The sequence below is a fragment of the Chionomys nivalis genome, chromosome 9 (genome assembly GCF_950005125.1).
Source record: "Chionomys nivalis chromosome 9, mChiNiv1.1, whole genome shotgun sequence".
NCBI classification, from domain to species: domain Eukaryota; kingdom Metazoa; phylum Chordata; class Mammalia; order Rodentia; family Cricetidae; genus Chionomys; species Chionomys nivalis.
In genome coordinates, this window is record NC_080094.1 from 70,540,016 (window position 1) to 70,554,840 (window position 14,825).

The following is a 14,825-nucleotide window of genomic DNA, read 5'->3' on the forward strand; positions in this document are numbered from 1 at the left end:
AAGCTTCAATGACAGAGACGTTAGAGCACTTTCAAGTTAATTAAACACAGCTTTAGCTGCATGTTTCTGGCATCTTGATAATTAAACACATCTAGATTCACTGGTGTTTGCCAATGGTTTTATGAAATAATTGAAAGTATATCCTTCACTGAGATCTGTCATTCCCTGGGACGCCCTTGGACTAGTAGGTTGAGGAATGATCAGCAGGGGGCGCTTGAAGTCAGATCGCGCCCCAGATGGGGGTGCAGGCGAGCACACAAGCTAAGGTGCCAGCTTTAAATCCTCAAAGTAAGGTCCTCGTAACCACTTGTCATAAAACACCCTGAGACACACATCTTGGAAAATAGAAATGTCAAGCTCAGCATCTTTGCCACATTTCAAGCCAGGTAATTACCTTCTCTCCCAAAGGGAATCTATTTTATGTATTTGTGTGCTTTCTAGGTTACAAGTTTCCCAAAGGCAATGATCTTGCTGCCTTCCACTCACTCCACACAATGCCGAAGTGAAATGCACATTTTACAATAACAACTTAATTATTCTACGTCCCTCTGAGCTATGTGATGGCCTGTTATATAATTGCCCGTAATACAGAAACCTATATAAACCTCATATAAACCCGTGCAATAAATGGAAACTTTTATTTGGCCTAGAAATAAATTGCTTATTTACTTCATCTTTCTGAGAGAAAATAGCAGACCATTTCCCTGCTAGCCCGAACTGTACGTCATTTCACACCAACAGCATGGTATTTTAGCTTGTCATTTTTATTAAGTCTTCAGAATCAAGTTTTTTTTTAATGACACACAACAAATACTTTGATATAATCTAATATAATAAAATAGTTGAACAACTTTGACTTCTTAAGATTTACATTTGTATAGAAACAATCTGTGGGGGTGCCTCACCTCAAAATGAAGGTGTCTAAAAACGGTGATTCATCAACTTTGCTTTAAATATTTGTTCGATTGGAAGGTGTGTATTTCATTCCCAACAGAAATGTATTTCCATGCAGTTTCCCCTGGCTCCAAAGCTTTAGGCCATGGGAAGGTGACTAAGAAAAAAAGAATGCCTGTTTTTCTCTCTTTCCTTCTCTCGTGTGAAGGACGGTGGCTAGAACAGCGTAGTTCCAAAGCCAGGAAGAAAGTAACTGCACATGTCTAGTCCATAAACGCCACGGTCACACACAGTCTTTACCCAACACTGCCTAGCTGGGCACTCCTACCATGATGGCGCAGTGCATGCTGGTCCCCAAACGTTTCCTCCACTAATCTTGTCAGTTACTATGGATAGCCTGTGACCACAAATTCTCTCTAAGGGCTGGTCCTTTTGTCACTGAAGTCTTGGCCTTTGCAATATGTCATGTGGATGCTATGTTTTAGTGCCCAAGAAGAAGAGTCCAGTCTCCTAAGTCATGCCTCTCCCACCCTCAGGTTCCCAAAGTGCCTAAAAATGAACCCAACAGAGACAGCGTTTTCACTGAACACCTCCCCAAAGGTGCCAGGGACTCTGCCTAGATCATCCCATTGATCTTAGTCCACTCGTAGATGTCCTGCTCACACACGATGTCAGAGTTGATGAGGAGGTATCTGTCGCCGACACAGAAGTGCTTCTGGCAGGCCGCGCACTTGAAGCACTCCAGGTGATACACTTTGTCTTTCACGCGCATTGTCATCTCATAGGCACGGATCCGCTTGTCACAGGAGGCGCAGAGACCATCTTGACCAAAAAGCCTGGGGCCAAAAGGATAAAAACAAAGCTAAGAGATGGGGCAGAGAAAACAGACAGAAGGGATTGGTGATTGGCTCTTTCTCTATCAGGATTCCACAGAGCTAGGAAAAGCTGGACCTCGTCAGATACAGTGGTACACATCTGTAATCCCAGTCCACAGGAGGCTGAGGCAGGAGGATGGCAAGGTCCAAGCAGGACTAGGATGCACAGTGATATGCTATTTCAAAATAAAAAACAAATCAACAAAAAAGCCGCACCCGGTAACAGCCCATGAATCTTTCCTTGAAAGCAGAGAGGATAGGCTGGGTAACACTGTGGCATTTTATTTTCTGTTATTTCTCCCTTCCCTGAGTCCTTCCTGCTTTTATCCATGCCTCCAGGCTGCGTGGACCAGCTCTGGAAGAGATGTAACTGGAGTGACTTGTGAGAAGAAGTCAGGCATGCAGTACATGTCCCTTCCCCAGAGGAACTTAACATAGAAAAGGAGCTGGAGCCAGCCTTGGAGGGGTAACTCATCAGGAATGCAATAAAATGGGCATCATTATGAGGCTCCCAATTCTACGACATCAACAGACACTAATTTCACCCCCTGGGAAGTGTACCTTGAGTCATCTCCCTGGTCTCAAGTTGCAAAGTCCATGTCCACATGACTACTCATTGGAGCCCCAGCTGCCAGGAGACAGGAGCATCTTGGGAGACATGCAGCCCCACTAATCATGCCTCAGAGACCCGGAGGACAAACAGCATCTCTCCAGGATGTGCAGAAGATCTCCATTCATGCTCCCCCTGTCCCCTCAGCACGACTCTCTGGGGAGATCACTTTTCTCACACCTAAATCAAGTTTCTCTTTAGCCTCAGTGCATATCAGCCACCAAATCAAGCAATGTTTAGTGTTGGGGTGGGAGAGGCAACTTAGCAGGAGCCAGTGCAATAGTTCTCGGTGAGTTGGTCAAGGGACTAGCAGCTTCAGCAGCATCCAGGAGCTTGTTAGAAACACAAATCTCAACTACCCCTCTACCCGATAGAGATACCTAAGAGAAGGCTCAGCAATCTGTGTGCTAATGACTCTATTGTTGGCCAAAGTTTAAAGATGAGCCTACCTGTAAGAACAGAAGAGCATCGAGATAAGGACCAGAAGGTAGTGTGGCCGTGATTTCTCCGAGTTATCCCATTAGCTACAGGGCCCAGATACTAGTGCAACACCTAGGGCATGCCACAGCATCAGAGATCAATGACCGAGCCAACACTGGCTATGTGAACACCAACTTCTGCTGCGGGGTCATTTTCTTATGGGACTTGCAACATAGCATGTCAGCTCGTAGCTTCCATGTAGAGCCTTTATGCCCATTTCTGGTAAACGCTTGTTCTCATTAGCAGTTCTTACCCACTTAGAAAAATGGGAGAATTGACTGGTGCATCCTAAGAGATTATAGGGGAGGTAGAGGCAGTTACCAAAGTTTGCGACATTTGGCCAGAGCGAACGGCCTATAAAGAGGGGTCTGTGAGTAGAGAGGTTGGAGCTCCTCTCTCTTTGGGATCCCACTTTCTGGGCTGAAAGCAGACTCATTCATGGTGAACACTCTAGTCCACCGGAGCAGTGGTGGAGCTGTGGGTAACAGCTACCTACCCTGGAGGGCACAGAGCAAAAAGTGTATTCTGGTGCGCTGACAGTTCAGTAAATTAAGTTTGAAGCTGAGCAGAGACACACAATAGAGAAGACAGTATGCACCAAATGAATTCGACTGCTTGAGGTGTGAGATCCTTAAGGAAAGGAGGGGGCTTATTAGACAGAAGTCAGGAAGCAAACTACACCACACCGGGCAGTTAATGAAAGGACAGAGGACTAATGTTTGGGAGATAAACTCTGTCCCCAGAGTCACCTCTAACTAGCTAGGTGACCCAAGCTAATGGCTTCCATGTCTTACACTGCAAGCCCAGGGCTAGAGGAAAAGACCTTGGCTGTCCCTTTCCAAATCAGGAACTCCGGGATGATAACAGCAATGAAAATAAGCCAGGACTTGATGCTTAACGTGTGCGTTAATCTCTGGCTCAGAGAACCCATGTCTTGGCTGGATGACCCAGAAGCAGACCACTGGCAAGGATTTACATTCAAATAGTTTATGATGTCCCCAGGGGAAGTGGGGAAGAGGGAAGAGAGCTGAGCAGCACGGTCTCAAAAGGACCTTTGTCCCTACATCTGTGACTCCTGAATCATAATTCGTATCTCCAAGTGGCTTTGGATTCCCTCTAAGCTGCTGGGATTTGGGACTCCCCTGAAGTATTGGCACCAGGGTCATTGTACAATCTGGTGAGGCTGCAAATTTCTGGCTACAACAGGTGCTGATGAGATGCATAGCCAGTTGTTGAGACATAACCACAGGCTAGAGGGGATTGCCTTATATAAAAGTTCATGAAAACTGGATCCATGAGAATCTGGGCTTAGCACCCACATAAACAGCTGCTGACAACACAATGTTAACAGTAGCAGGTTTGAGCTGAGGACCTGGATCTTTGAGGTTGAATATCTCGAAAGGACTAGAAGATAGTTGACCATTCAAGACCATCATGTGGAGAAGCTGTTCTAGGGAGAGGGACTGGACCTCATTGGAGGACCCACTGAGTCATTCTGAACTTACTCCATTAAATCAGCACAAAGAACTGAAGTAAACAAACCCATGACTGATGGACCATCCAAGAAGACAGAGGAGAAAAGAGGAGGTAAGAGAAGAAGGAGAAGGAGGAGAAGGAGAATGAGGAGGAGGAGGGGAGAAGAGGAGGAAGAGCAGGAGGAGAAGGAGGAGGAGAAGAAAATCCCTCCTTTGTCAAGAGGTGTCAGTGCCTTAAGCTTTCTGCTGCCCATTTTAATAACAATAATATAAATATTAAAGGGTGGCTGGGAACGCCTGCACTAATGCAGAGTTAATTAACATGCTGCCTGGGAATGTAGCAGGGAGAAGAATTATTTCGTGTCACCAAGACACAAGTTAATTAACACTGGGCTCTCCCAGCTATTTTTTTCCTCTCCTTTTTGAAAATGGAAAAGATTAACAAGCCCAGGCAGCGCTGCCTTTCTTCCTGAATGTTCTATAAAACCGTGGAGATAGGGAGGAATCGGCTCCTTTGACCTTACTGTATCTGACTTCATTTAATAAGATTCAAATGATTCGACAGGGGTGGAGGCAGGGGCCCAGTAGGCATCATCTACCCAGCTGCCTTCTGACTGATTTGGCAGACCTGGGGTGAGTCAAACCAGGTCTGTATTTATCTCTGTTCTATTTGCCTATAACTCTAAAAAAGAAAGAAATTCAACAAAAGTATAGTCATATCTGCTTGCTCTCTTTTCTTTTTTTCCAAAAAGCCCACTAAATTTGCAATGATTTTCATCGAAGGATATAGGCATGTACAAGCTGATTCAGTCTTCGGAAGACCAGACAAGCTTCTTTTGGCTGTGGCATTACCAGCAGTTTGGTTTTTATTTCACATATGCAAAGCCCTGAGAACAAATACAGGAGGAAGAACCACCCCAGCAGTCAGGGGCGCTAGAGTCTGAAAGGGCTTCTTCCACGGGCCGGATGGTCCTAATATACCGGGGCTGCACGCTCAGGGGACATGCAGGAGGAGCTTTCTCCTGCCACTGTTGGATGACAAAGAGCTGACAGTCGAACACCTGACTGGATCTGACAGAACAGGGCACAGTTACCTCCAGTGCAGCTCATAAGGAAGCTAGAGATGCTAGAACGAGCCGGGCAGACACTCGGGGGGTGCCAGACACTCACACAGAGAAGAGGGTGCCCCAGATCAGGGGAAAGTCCTGTCTCACTTGGCCTCGTACACTTCCAATTTCACCCTTCCAAGCTCCCATCTCCTCGTCCGTTATATTGGAAAATAATTTATGATACCACTACGACACATGTCAATTATAAAATGACCTAACATCTATTTCTTAAGACACATACCAAGTCAAGAACTTCATTTGTATTATTTTTAACCTTAGAAGTAACTACAATTCCTACTCCCATTGCCCAGACCATAGCACTAGGAAGCAATGAGGCTGGGACTGACCTCCTGAATCCAGGGCTTGTCACCCTTTATAGCTTTTGAATGCCATCTTTCTGCTGGGAGACTCAGTGCTTGGAGCTCATTAGCAAGAAGGTTATTTTAAAAGTTCTTATCAATAATATTGGAGTCATACAAAAGAATATCTAAATATATGGATACGTTTATTGAGCATTAAAATGAGGTCTTAAGAACCCACCCCGAAACTTCTAAATGAACTCTCTCTACCCCCAGTGCCTATGATATTCCTTGTTTCCCTATGCATATTTCTCCAAACCCTATCCTTTGATACGCTCCCCAGAATTTTGTCCTTATTCTGAATTCTGTGTTTATTCTTCTCTTACCTTTAAAGACACTAGTGATTACCACACAGGGATGTGTCTCTGCAGACATGGCTACCGCAGCGGAAGAGCGCACGGCCTCTCTGCAGAGGCAGCAGAGGTTCAGCCTCCCCGGCCTAGCACCCTTGGGTAGGCACCTCAGAGTCAGAACAAGAGCTAGAGACCACGTGGTCAAACTCAGCCATGCCCGGGGAATGTGAGGAAGGTACCTGAGGTAGTCTCTCCTGCATAACTTCCGTCCCAGCTTGTAGTAGAGGCGCCGCCCCACCTCTCCCAGTCGGCACCCACAGAGGTCACAGCTGAGGCAATCCTCATGCCAGTATTGGTCGATGGCTTTCAGGAAGTAGCGGTCCCCTATGTTCTGCTGGCAGCCACCACATGTCAGGAGGGACGGGGGTATCTGCAGCACTTCATCCACCGGTTCCCTGAGGAGGAGGCCAAGCATTAGGGATGACTCACCGAAGGGAGAGACAAGTACCAGGTCCCAGGAATGGTTCTATGCCAAATGGAGAACCTTACTCCACTTCTTTCCAGCAATGTAAGGAGAAAGGACTCCCTATCTCAGACTGCAGAGACACAGCCACCCTTGGACAAAGACGGGAGGGAACAAGCTAGAGAGAGACCTTATCATTTGAAAATTCTAAGACTTGATACCAGAAGGTATCTAAGGCATCTGCAGGTGGCGCTGTACCCTTGACTATATTCCAGCACCGCTGTGGGCACCTCTGATGTCTTCTGCTTCTTCTACCTTCCTCTTCTGGCTTCCCAGTTCTCCCTCCTGTCCTTCTTTGGTACCCAGGACACATGCACTGTCAAATCCCAGAGAACATACTTGGGACCAGAGGAGCTGCTCCCAGTCAAGCATCTGATGACCCAATGTGCTAAGGATTTATGGATAATCTGTTGAATTCACCCTACTGAAGCCCTTCCCGGTGCACAGAATCAAAGGGAGAGAAGGAAGGACAAAGCAATCAAAATTGTATTAGGTTGCTTTCTCTTTCCAAACTAAAACATTCCATTAATATCTAGTTATTTCTATTGAAATCATGCTTTCTATCCTACTTTCTGAATAAATGTTTGGCTAGGGATTTAGGTCCATGGAGAGAGAGGCAGCCTAACATATCACGGGCCCCAGGTTTAAGTCTCCAGTACCACCTAATATGGGGTTTAATCCCAGCCAATCCAGAGCTGGAAAATGGAGGACCTGGTTTTCAGGTTTATCAGCAGCAAGAGGCCCAGGGCTACAGTAGACTCCGTCTCAAAACAACAAAAGAATACTAGACCCAATGAATCTTTGCAAAGAGTATCTAGAATACAATACTGTTGTTAAACAGAGACATCAATTTGATTTTTCTTTCTTCACATACTTTTTCTTCTTTTTACAACAGTAAAGTGTTTTGAATGAAGTTAAAGTAGTAAAGGAAGTGGAGAAAGGGGCAAACAACGGCCTTAAGGAGAATGAAAGGCAACTAAATCGATACCAAAATCTCAATCCAGGAAGTTTGTTCACAGTGAGCCTGAGGAATGTGTTCTTCCGTTTTAAAGATGGCTTCGGAGGTAAGGGTGCTTGATGATCGGACGTGGATCCCAGGACCACAGAGTGGAAGGAAAGAGCCAATCCCAGCAGGCTGCTCTCCGACTTCTACTTGTGTACCCATGCTCATAGATCGCACGCGTGTGTGCACACACAGAGACACACACACACAAATAAGTGTAAAAAGTGTTTTAAAGTCATACATAGACTTTCTGCTTGCTTTGCCTTCCTGGAACCTAAATACTTCTGTTTTACAGAAAAGAAGAAATAACCTTTCTAAGAGAAAATGGACATGGAAGAAATGATTGTGACATCAACTGGGAGACAGAGCAAAACTTAATGCTTGCCGATTTGTAACAATTAGCTAGTGCTCTCTGGAACCTTATTCCAGAAATACATGAATCTACCTAAGAAGGAGAAAAAGACAATATCTCTTGAGTAAATTGGGAGCATGGGGGGGGCAGTAGGGGGGAGGGGAGGGAGGAAGAGGAGTGGGGGAAAACGTATAGCTCAATTAACAACAATAAAGTATTAAAAATCTAGTTTTTTAATTTTAAAAATTAATTTTTAATTTAAAAATTTAGTTAATTTAATTTTAAAAATTAGATTTCATTCCTACTGTGAAATGCCCAGTGGAGTTTTCTTGGGTACCCTGGGGTGACAAGTCTGTGCTTCTTATTTTTATTTGGCACTTTTACCAAGTGACCTTGTGGCCTCATTGGCCTGCACATATGAAATTCAGCCCCATTATAATTAAGGACAGTGAGACTTGGGGAATGAGTGTTTATCGGGCACTCCAACACCTTCATATCATTAAGCATTCGCTGTAAATATTTAGCTAAATGGTAACACCAAACCTACCATTTTCACATAAAACATTAGATTACTTTCTTTTAGAACCAGGAAGTTTGAAGCTTAGGTCAGTTTTGTTTGTTTGTTTATAAAAAAAAAAACGCAACCAAATCAATCAGCTCTTTCTGTCTGTATTGCTCTTAAATTTTTATTTTTAATTGTATGTCTGTGTGTGGGTATGTCCACGTAAGGGCAGGTGCCCCAAGGCTGGAAGTGTCAGATACCCTGGAGATGGAGTTACAGGTGATTGTGAGCCATCTCATATGGGTGCTGGAGATGCTCTTAGCGACTGAGCCGTCTCTCCAGCTCCCTTATTTTATTTTTTTAAAAGGATGCATGTGTGCATGCGTGTGCACGGGTGCACACAGGTCATAGGGCAACTTTCAGGACTCGGTTCTCTCTTCCTACCATGTTTGATCTGGGGATCAAACTCAGTCTGTCAGGCTCAGTAGCAATCGCTTTAGCAGCTGGGGCACCTTACAAACCTTTTCCCTCCTTTTAAAGTTCAAGACAAGCTCTCTCTAACTTGCCCAGGCTGGAATGGAACTTTCCATTCTTCTGCCTCAGCCCCGTGTATGTAGAATTATGGGTGAGATGGGCTAAGACCTTAAATAGTTTTAATAATACACTACAGTCTTTGTTTTTATAGGTTATATGTAAGGGTTTCTGTCCCATCTGGAGTTAACTTGGACCCTTGGGCCTATCCAAGCACACTGATTCAGACTCAGTTCTCTTCTCTTTGCATAGCTCATGGTCTTGCTTTGGGCTTTTAGAAACACCCACAGAACCTCCATCATAGTAGATGCTAATGTTATTAGCAACCACCTTTGAAAGGGAAGTTTTTGCATTTATCTGGAATATACCCCCCCCCCCCGAATTAAAATGACCTGCAGGGAGGCAGGAGGGCTCCCCGATCACATGGTAGAGAAAATCTATGCTCATGAATTCTGGTTCCCTGTGTTCATGCTACCTTTGCATGTGTCTAGGCAAGGACCAATCTGTATTTGGAGATGGCATGGTAAAGTCCCAGGCTGGCTTTGAGCAAGCACAGGATGCAGCAGCTGGAAGGTGAGTGAGTTGTTACAGAAAGAGATGAGAGGGTCTGAGGGCAGACAAGGGCAGGACAAGATACTGACTCCATCTGTCTCTCTGTAGCTAACGATGACGTGACAATCATGCCAGAGGCTGAATGAGATTCACCTTAAGTTAATATTTGACTTTCTCCCACCAGCCAATCATGAACACGACATTGGAGTACCCCTGTAGCTTTGATTTCTGATGAAATTTCTCGACAATTTCCCAGAGAGAGGGGAATTGTTCTGTAGACATTCCCCATCCGGCTTGCCTGGCTTTGGTTACAGCCTTCCTTCACTGGCACGCACTGCGGCCCTGTCAGTGGATCCCTTGGACTAGGTGCTCACCATCACAGCCTCGAGATACTTTCCTGCTTTCTAGTCTCAGAGGCGTAAACATGCACAAACTTTGGAAAGACAAAACTTCCTTAACAGAACCCAACCCTGAAGCTGCAGAGATGGCTCAGTCATATGGGTGGTTTTTTCTCTTCCGGAGGACCCAAGTGAGAGTCTCTGCACCCAAAATGGGTGGCTTACAACCACCTGTAACTCAGCTCTAGGGGATCCAACACCTCTGGCCTGGGGAGGGCAACTGCACTTGGGTGCACATACATACACGTAATTAACAATAAAACCCGTTTTTTTAAGGAGCCGAATTTTGAATTCTGTAGGTTCAACTTCTAATAAAGGGTTAGTGGCTAGGCTGTCCTGCCAGGCAAGCAGTAAACACCAGTTTGACTGACCGACTCCCTTACCTGGATTCTTATGTCTTGTCCAATCTCTGAAAACTCAGAGCTCTGAAACAATGCTAAGTTTATTTTTTAAAAGGGAATAAACTGTAGACACCAACTTGTTTTTTAAAGGCTTGTTATTTTTCTCCTGAGATTTTCAGGAAGCTGGTCTTTATGTCAACAAACCTAGCTCCTTTCTGAGCTGGTGTCTTAACCTTCAAGACCGAAGAGTGATGTTTATATTCTCTCTGGATCGTGGGACTTCCTGTGTTTTATGAGAACATGCTGGGTTTTTATGCTGCTGACAGAGGGTAAAACCCAGGTAAATAAACACCGCAGAAGGCTGAAATTGAAGGGGGGAGGTGAGTAGGGGAACTTCAGCAGGAAAGCACAATTCTTTCAAAGCAGGAAAAGAAAAAAAAAAAGGCACCAAAACAAATGCTCCTTAAAAGCACAAATGGACAGGTCATTAGCCAGCTCCTTTGGTCTTGTGTTAACAAATCCCTTCAAAGGATTAGATGAGGACTTCAAAGGAATACAACTCAAAACCAGACAGCTCACGACTCTTAAAAGGGCATTTGCGTGGACGTGGAAAAAACGATACCTTAAGCATTCCTGGCTCCCCTTGTTAAAGCTAGAGAATGGGCTAGGGTATGGGGCTAGGAATGGGGGGGGGGGTGTTCTTTACAAACGAGCGCAAAGCTTAGAGCACAGAGAGTACAAGCTCATTACAGCTCCTGTTCACTGACCCCAAGCCCTTCTGAGAGTTCGATGGGATTCTGCTCCCCAGAAAAATATACCTAAAAAAATAAAACAAACAAACAACCGGTGCACTAACTTTCGAGGTTCGAATGCCCACACAAGAAGACTCAGGGGAGGGGCGAATATGTACCCGGAGGAACTCCGAATTAGCTATTCTAGAAGTCTCTGGAGCATTGAACCAGTTCCCAGGTGGATAGGCGAACCTCATCAATGCCCGCAGCTGCTCTACCTGGGGCTGGGTCGGAGACCGTCTGGGACCCCAGAAACGTTCTGTTGGAGTGTCTCCCCTTTTCAGGACCAAATGGACAAAGAGAAAGGGAACCCGGTGGAGCGAGAGGGGAGGAGGCAGAGACCCTCTACCCATTCTCCCTGCACCGCACCTGGGAACTCCAGGTGCCTGCTCTAAGGCAAACTTTCTGGCTCGGGTGAAGGTTTGGGGAGCTTTCCAGATAGTTCGGAGCCGCCCGCAGGGTAGCCGGGACGACCCTTGTTACTGCTTCCGCCGCCCAGTCCCTCTCGGTGTCTCCAGAGTCACCCGAGAGGCAGGGGGAGCCCCTGCGACACAGAGGGACCAAGGGTGCGCTGAGGGCGCGTACCTGAAGCCAGCCCCTCGCTCCTAGTCTGGGACCCGGTGGGAGGTGGGCGCGGGGACAGAAGCACCACACTTACTCAGACGGGTCCAGGCTCTTCCTTTCGATGGCCGAGGACATTGGGGAGGGAGGCGGCGTGCCGGGTGGCGGGGGCGCTCCCTTTGTGGCGCGTGTCTGGCCGGCTGCCTGGACTCGGACCCCCTCGGGTGCTCGGGCGCCGCCGCTCTTGCGCCTCCTCTTGCTGGGTCGCTCCGCCGGCGAGCTCGCCCCTCCGCGCTCAAGGACAGTCACAGCGCTCCCTTCAAACGCCAAAAAGAGAGAGCGAATCATCCGGCTGCCCGGCGCTCGGGCGGCCGAGGCAGGGGGCCGGGAAGCAGCAGCCCGGTCTCCCTCCGGCGGCTGCGGCAGCTGCCGCTGCTCAGGACTTAACCTTCCATCCCGGTCCCGCTGCCGTCACCACAGCCGCCGCCGCCGCCCGGTCCCGATCGCGCGCAGTCGCAGGCTCCGCCCGGTCGCCCCGAGCCCCCCGCACCTTTGCCAGGGTCGGGGCGCGGAGGGCAGAGAGAGGGGGCGGCGGCCTGGGGGCGGGGAGCGGACCGCGCGGCTCTCTCCCCGGGCTCCCTCCTCTCTCGCGAAGGTCTATTTTCGCTCAGCTTCCCTCTGTCTCTGGTTTCATTTCCTTTTTCCTGATCACGATTCAAATACAATAGAAGGAAATCACATTTAAAGAGACAGCTGCCCGCCCCCTCCCCTTTTTTTCTTCCTTTTTTTTTTTTTTTTTTTTTTTAAACGGGGCTCCTGGGGATTAGCAATCCAAACAGCAGCCGCAGCAGCACTGACTTGGCTTCTTAAAGGGGCCCGCGTCAGAGAACGAGAGTCTCCCCTGAGCACCTCTCCAGGGGCCAGAAGCCGGGCTGCCACTAAATTCGTCCTTCTCCTCAGGGTTCCCCTTCCTCTGCCTTTCCCTTTAGTTTCAGGCTGAAAGTAACCACCTGACCGCTCCAATGGGAAAGAAAAGACAAGAATGTGAGATAAGCACCTGCAGAAACGCAAGCGTTGCTAGTGGCTGGCTCGCGCACGTTCGTCTAGGGTTCGAGGTCCCAGGTCTACGGCCGCCGTGCTCAGGATGCCTGGGACAGCACGGCTCGGCTGGCGGCGAGCTCGTGGCTGCGACTGCGCTCCAGAGAGCGGCCGCGAGCTGTGAGCTGTGCGATCAGGCACCTCACGCGCCGGGTGCGCCTGAGCAGTGCTGGGGGCAGCTAATCCCGCGGGGAGGGTGGCTGGGAGGGACCACACTGTCGGGTCTCCTCTCCATCTGCTGGCCACAGAATTCCCTCCCTCAGCATCTTTCAAAGAGCGGACTCCAGCGGTTAGGTTTGCCCTCTCTGTAAAGTGCCAGCAATATTCGGACCAGAGGAAGTGCTTTCCCAATGATCAAGGACCTATTTTGCTATATAAAGCAAAGAAAAAGGCAGGTTTGATCTGGGTTTCAGGTTTCTCCTCCAAGCTTGAAGGCAAGTTCTAGAAGGAGAAAGAAATGCAGACGGGAAGAAGAGGACTCTAACTAGCTACTTTTCCAGGGAGGAAAACTTGGGTTTCTCTGGGCCTTGACTTCCTTGAAACTGGGTTTAGAAATGATCATTCAAGGCTTGTTAGCTTATGTTGATGCCAGTCTTGAAGCTTGCAAAGAGGAAACTCCCAAGCGCTTTTAGAATCCATTGTTTTATCAAGGCCATAGGTATTTCACCCCTGTTTTAAAGATTCTTTTTGCAGCCTAGATCAAGTCACCCTGGAAGATGACTGCTGAAGTCAGAAGTGAATTCCTGAATGCTTAATGTGCTCACACAGAGCCAAATCCGCATTGATCGCTCACTGGTAATAACCTGACTCACTACCCACAGATTCAAGTCATCTTCTTGTTGCCAAGCCCTGAAGTTTGTGAAGATTGTGACAATTCTACTTTCATTTCTGTCTGAAGTGAAATGAAGATTGGTGGGAGGAGCAGTGGCCAGGAGACTCAGGTGGAGGCAGGAGGATTAGGAATGCTAAGTCATCCTGCCTACAAAACTAGGTGAGGCCGGTCTGAGTTACACGAGATTGTTGTCTCACAAAACCAGAAGAAGAAAGCGAAACAGTGATGATACATGGGTTGTGATTAGCGGTTTATCTGCTTAATGGTGATGTTTTAATGCCAAGGCTCTGAAACCAGATTGCTTGGAGTTGATTTAGACCCTTATCAGCTCATGTGACTAGTAAAACTGTCCTCAAGACACAGACTGGAGAGTGGCTAAGGACTTTGCCTGTATTCTAACCTGCCTTTTACCACCGTGTGCACTGGACTGGCCAGCAAGAGTTTACATTCTCAGCAATGGAACTTACTTACTGGAGAGTTTGGTGTAAGGATTGGCTGAACTGTGCACCCAACATGTGGTACATGGATCTGTAATGGAATGGGATCTATATCTATATATATAAAATATACCAATAAATATATTATATATACCAATTTATATTTTGGTATATTTATACCAAATTGGTACATTTCCTTGCTCCAATTTTCCATAGGGTTGGAGTTAGTTATTAAAATTAATATCTCCTTGGGCTCTAAGAGGTAACTTTGGAATGGCCAACTACAGAGTATAAAGATTCTTTTTAATAAGATGCCTCTGCTTTGACCTGAGTGTGTTTAAGGGAGATGGTGTGCGTGCCACTTTGGGTCAACTTCTTATCTTTCACAACTCTTTGGGGAGAACCTTCTTCAAGAAGGTGCATATTTGACATGATATCTTAAGATTTCAATTTCACACACAGTGGCTGTAAAAAATTACTACCTACTGGTGGGGCTTCATTCCTACTCCATGGGCAATTAAGTCACCCAAATTTAAGTATGACATTTAGAATCAAGTCTCAAAATGTGTTTTTATTATGACTGACTTTAAAGCAATCATGACCTCATCATATCTTCCCGTAGCAACCAGTAACTGGGGAGATTCAGCAGGGCTAAACTCTAATGTCTCCTCCACCCTCCAAAATATTAAATATCCTGAAGTTTAAACATTTTTCAAGTTTTCCTTCTAATATAAGAATGTCAGAAGTCTGAATCAGTCTGAATGAGACATGTGACCCCAGATGGATTATATTTTTTCTCACTGGGAATT

General features: G+C 46.7%; 1 protein-coding gene across 3 annotated transcripts; it reads right to left on the reverse strand.

Moving 5' to 3' along the window:
• Positions 1–729: 729 nt before the first annotated feature.
• On the reverse strand, positions 730–12,821 carry Lmo2 (LIM domain only 2). 3 transcript variants are annotated; one of them, XM_057780749.1, is made up of 4 exons: positions 12,707–12,821; positions 11,747–11,966; positions 6,335–6,550; positions 730–1,730 (listed from the first exon to the last, which is right to left on the reverse strand). In XM_057780749.1, the coding sequence occupies exons 2-4, from the start codon at positions 11,785–11,787 to the stop codon at positions 1,511–1,513; spliced, it is 477 nt and encodes a 158-aa protein (XP_057636732.1). In that variant the 5' UTR covers positions 11,788–11,966; positions 12,707–12,821; the 3' UTR covers positions 730–1,510. The 3 variants fall into 3 exon arrangements, with proteins under 3 accessions (XP_057636732.1, XP_057636733.1, XP_057636730.1); XM_057780750.1 differs by lacking the exon at positions 12,707–12,821 and adding an exon at positions 12,098–12,347; XM_057780747.1 differs by lacking the exon at positions 12,707–12,821 and having other exon boundaries at positions 11,747–12,336.
• Between the last annotated feature and the right edge of the window lie 2,004 nt (positions 12,822–14,825).

What these genes read in the sequence shown, in the direction of transcription:
- Lmo2 (XM_057780747.1), bottom strand. Translation starts at nt 11,997, where the DNA reads ATGATTCGCTCTCTCTTTTTGGCGTTTGAAGGGAGCGCTGTGACTGTC. An exon ending in AAGAGCCTGGACCCGTCTGA is followed by an intron (nt 6,551 to 11,746) that starts GTAAGTGTGGTG and finishes CCTCCTCCTCAG; the next exon opens with GGAACCGGTGGATGAAGTGC. An exon ending in TGCAGGAGAGACTACCTCAG is followed by an intron (nt 1,731 to 6,334) that starts GTACCTTCCTCA and finishes TTTTGGCCCCAG; the next exon opens with GCTTTTTGGTCAAGATGGTC.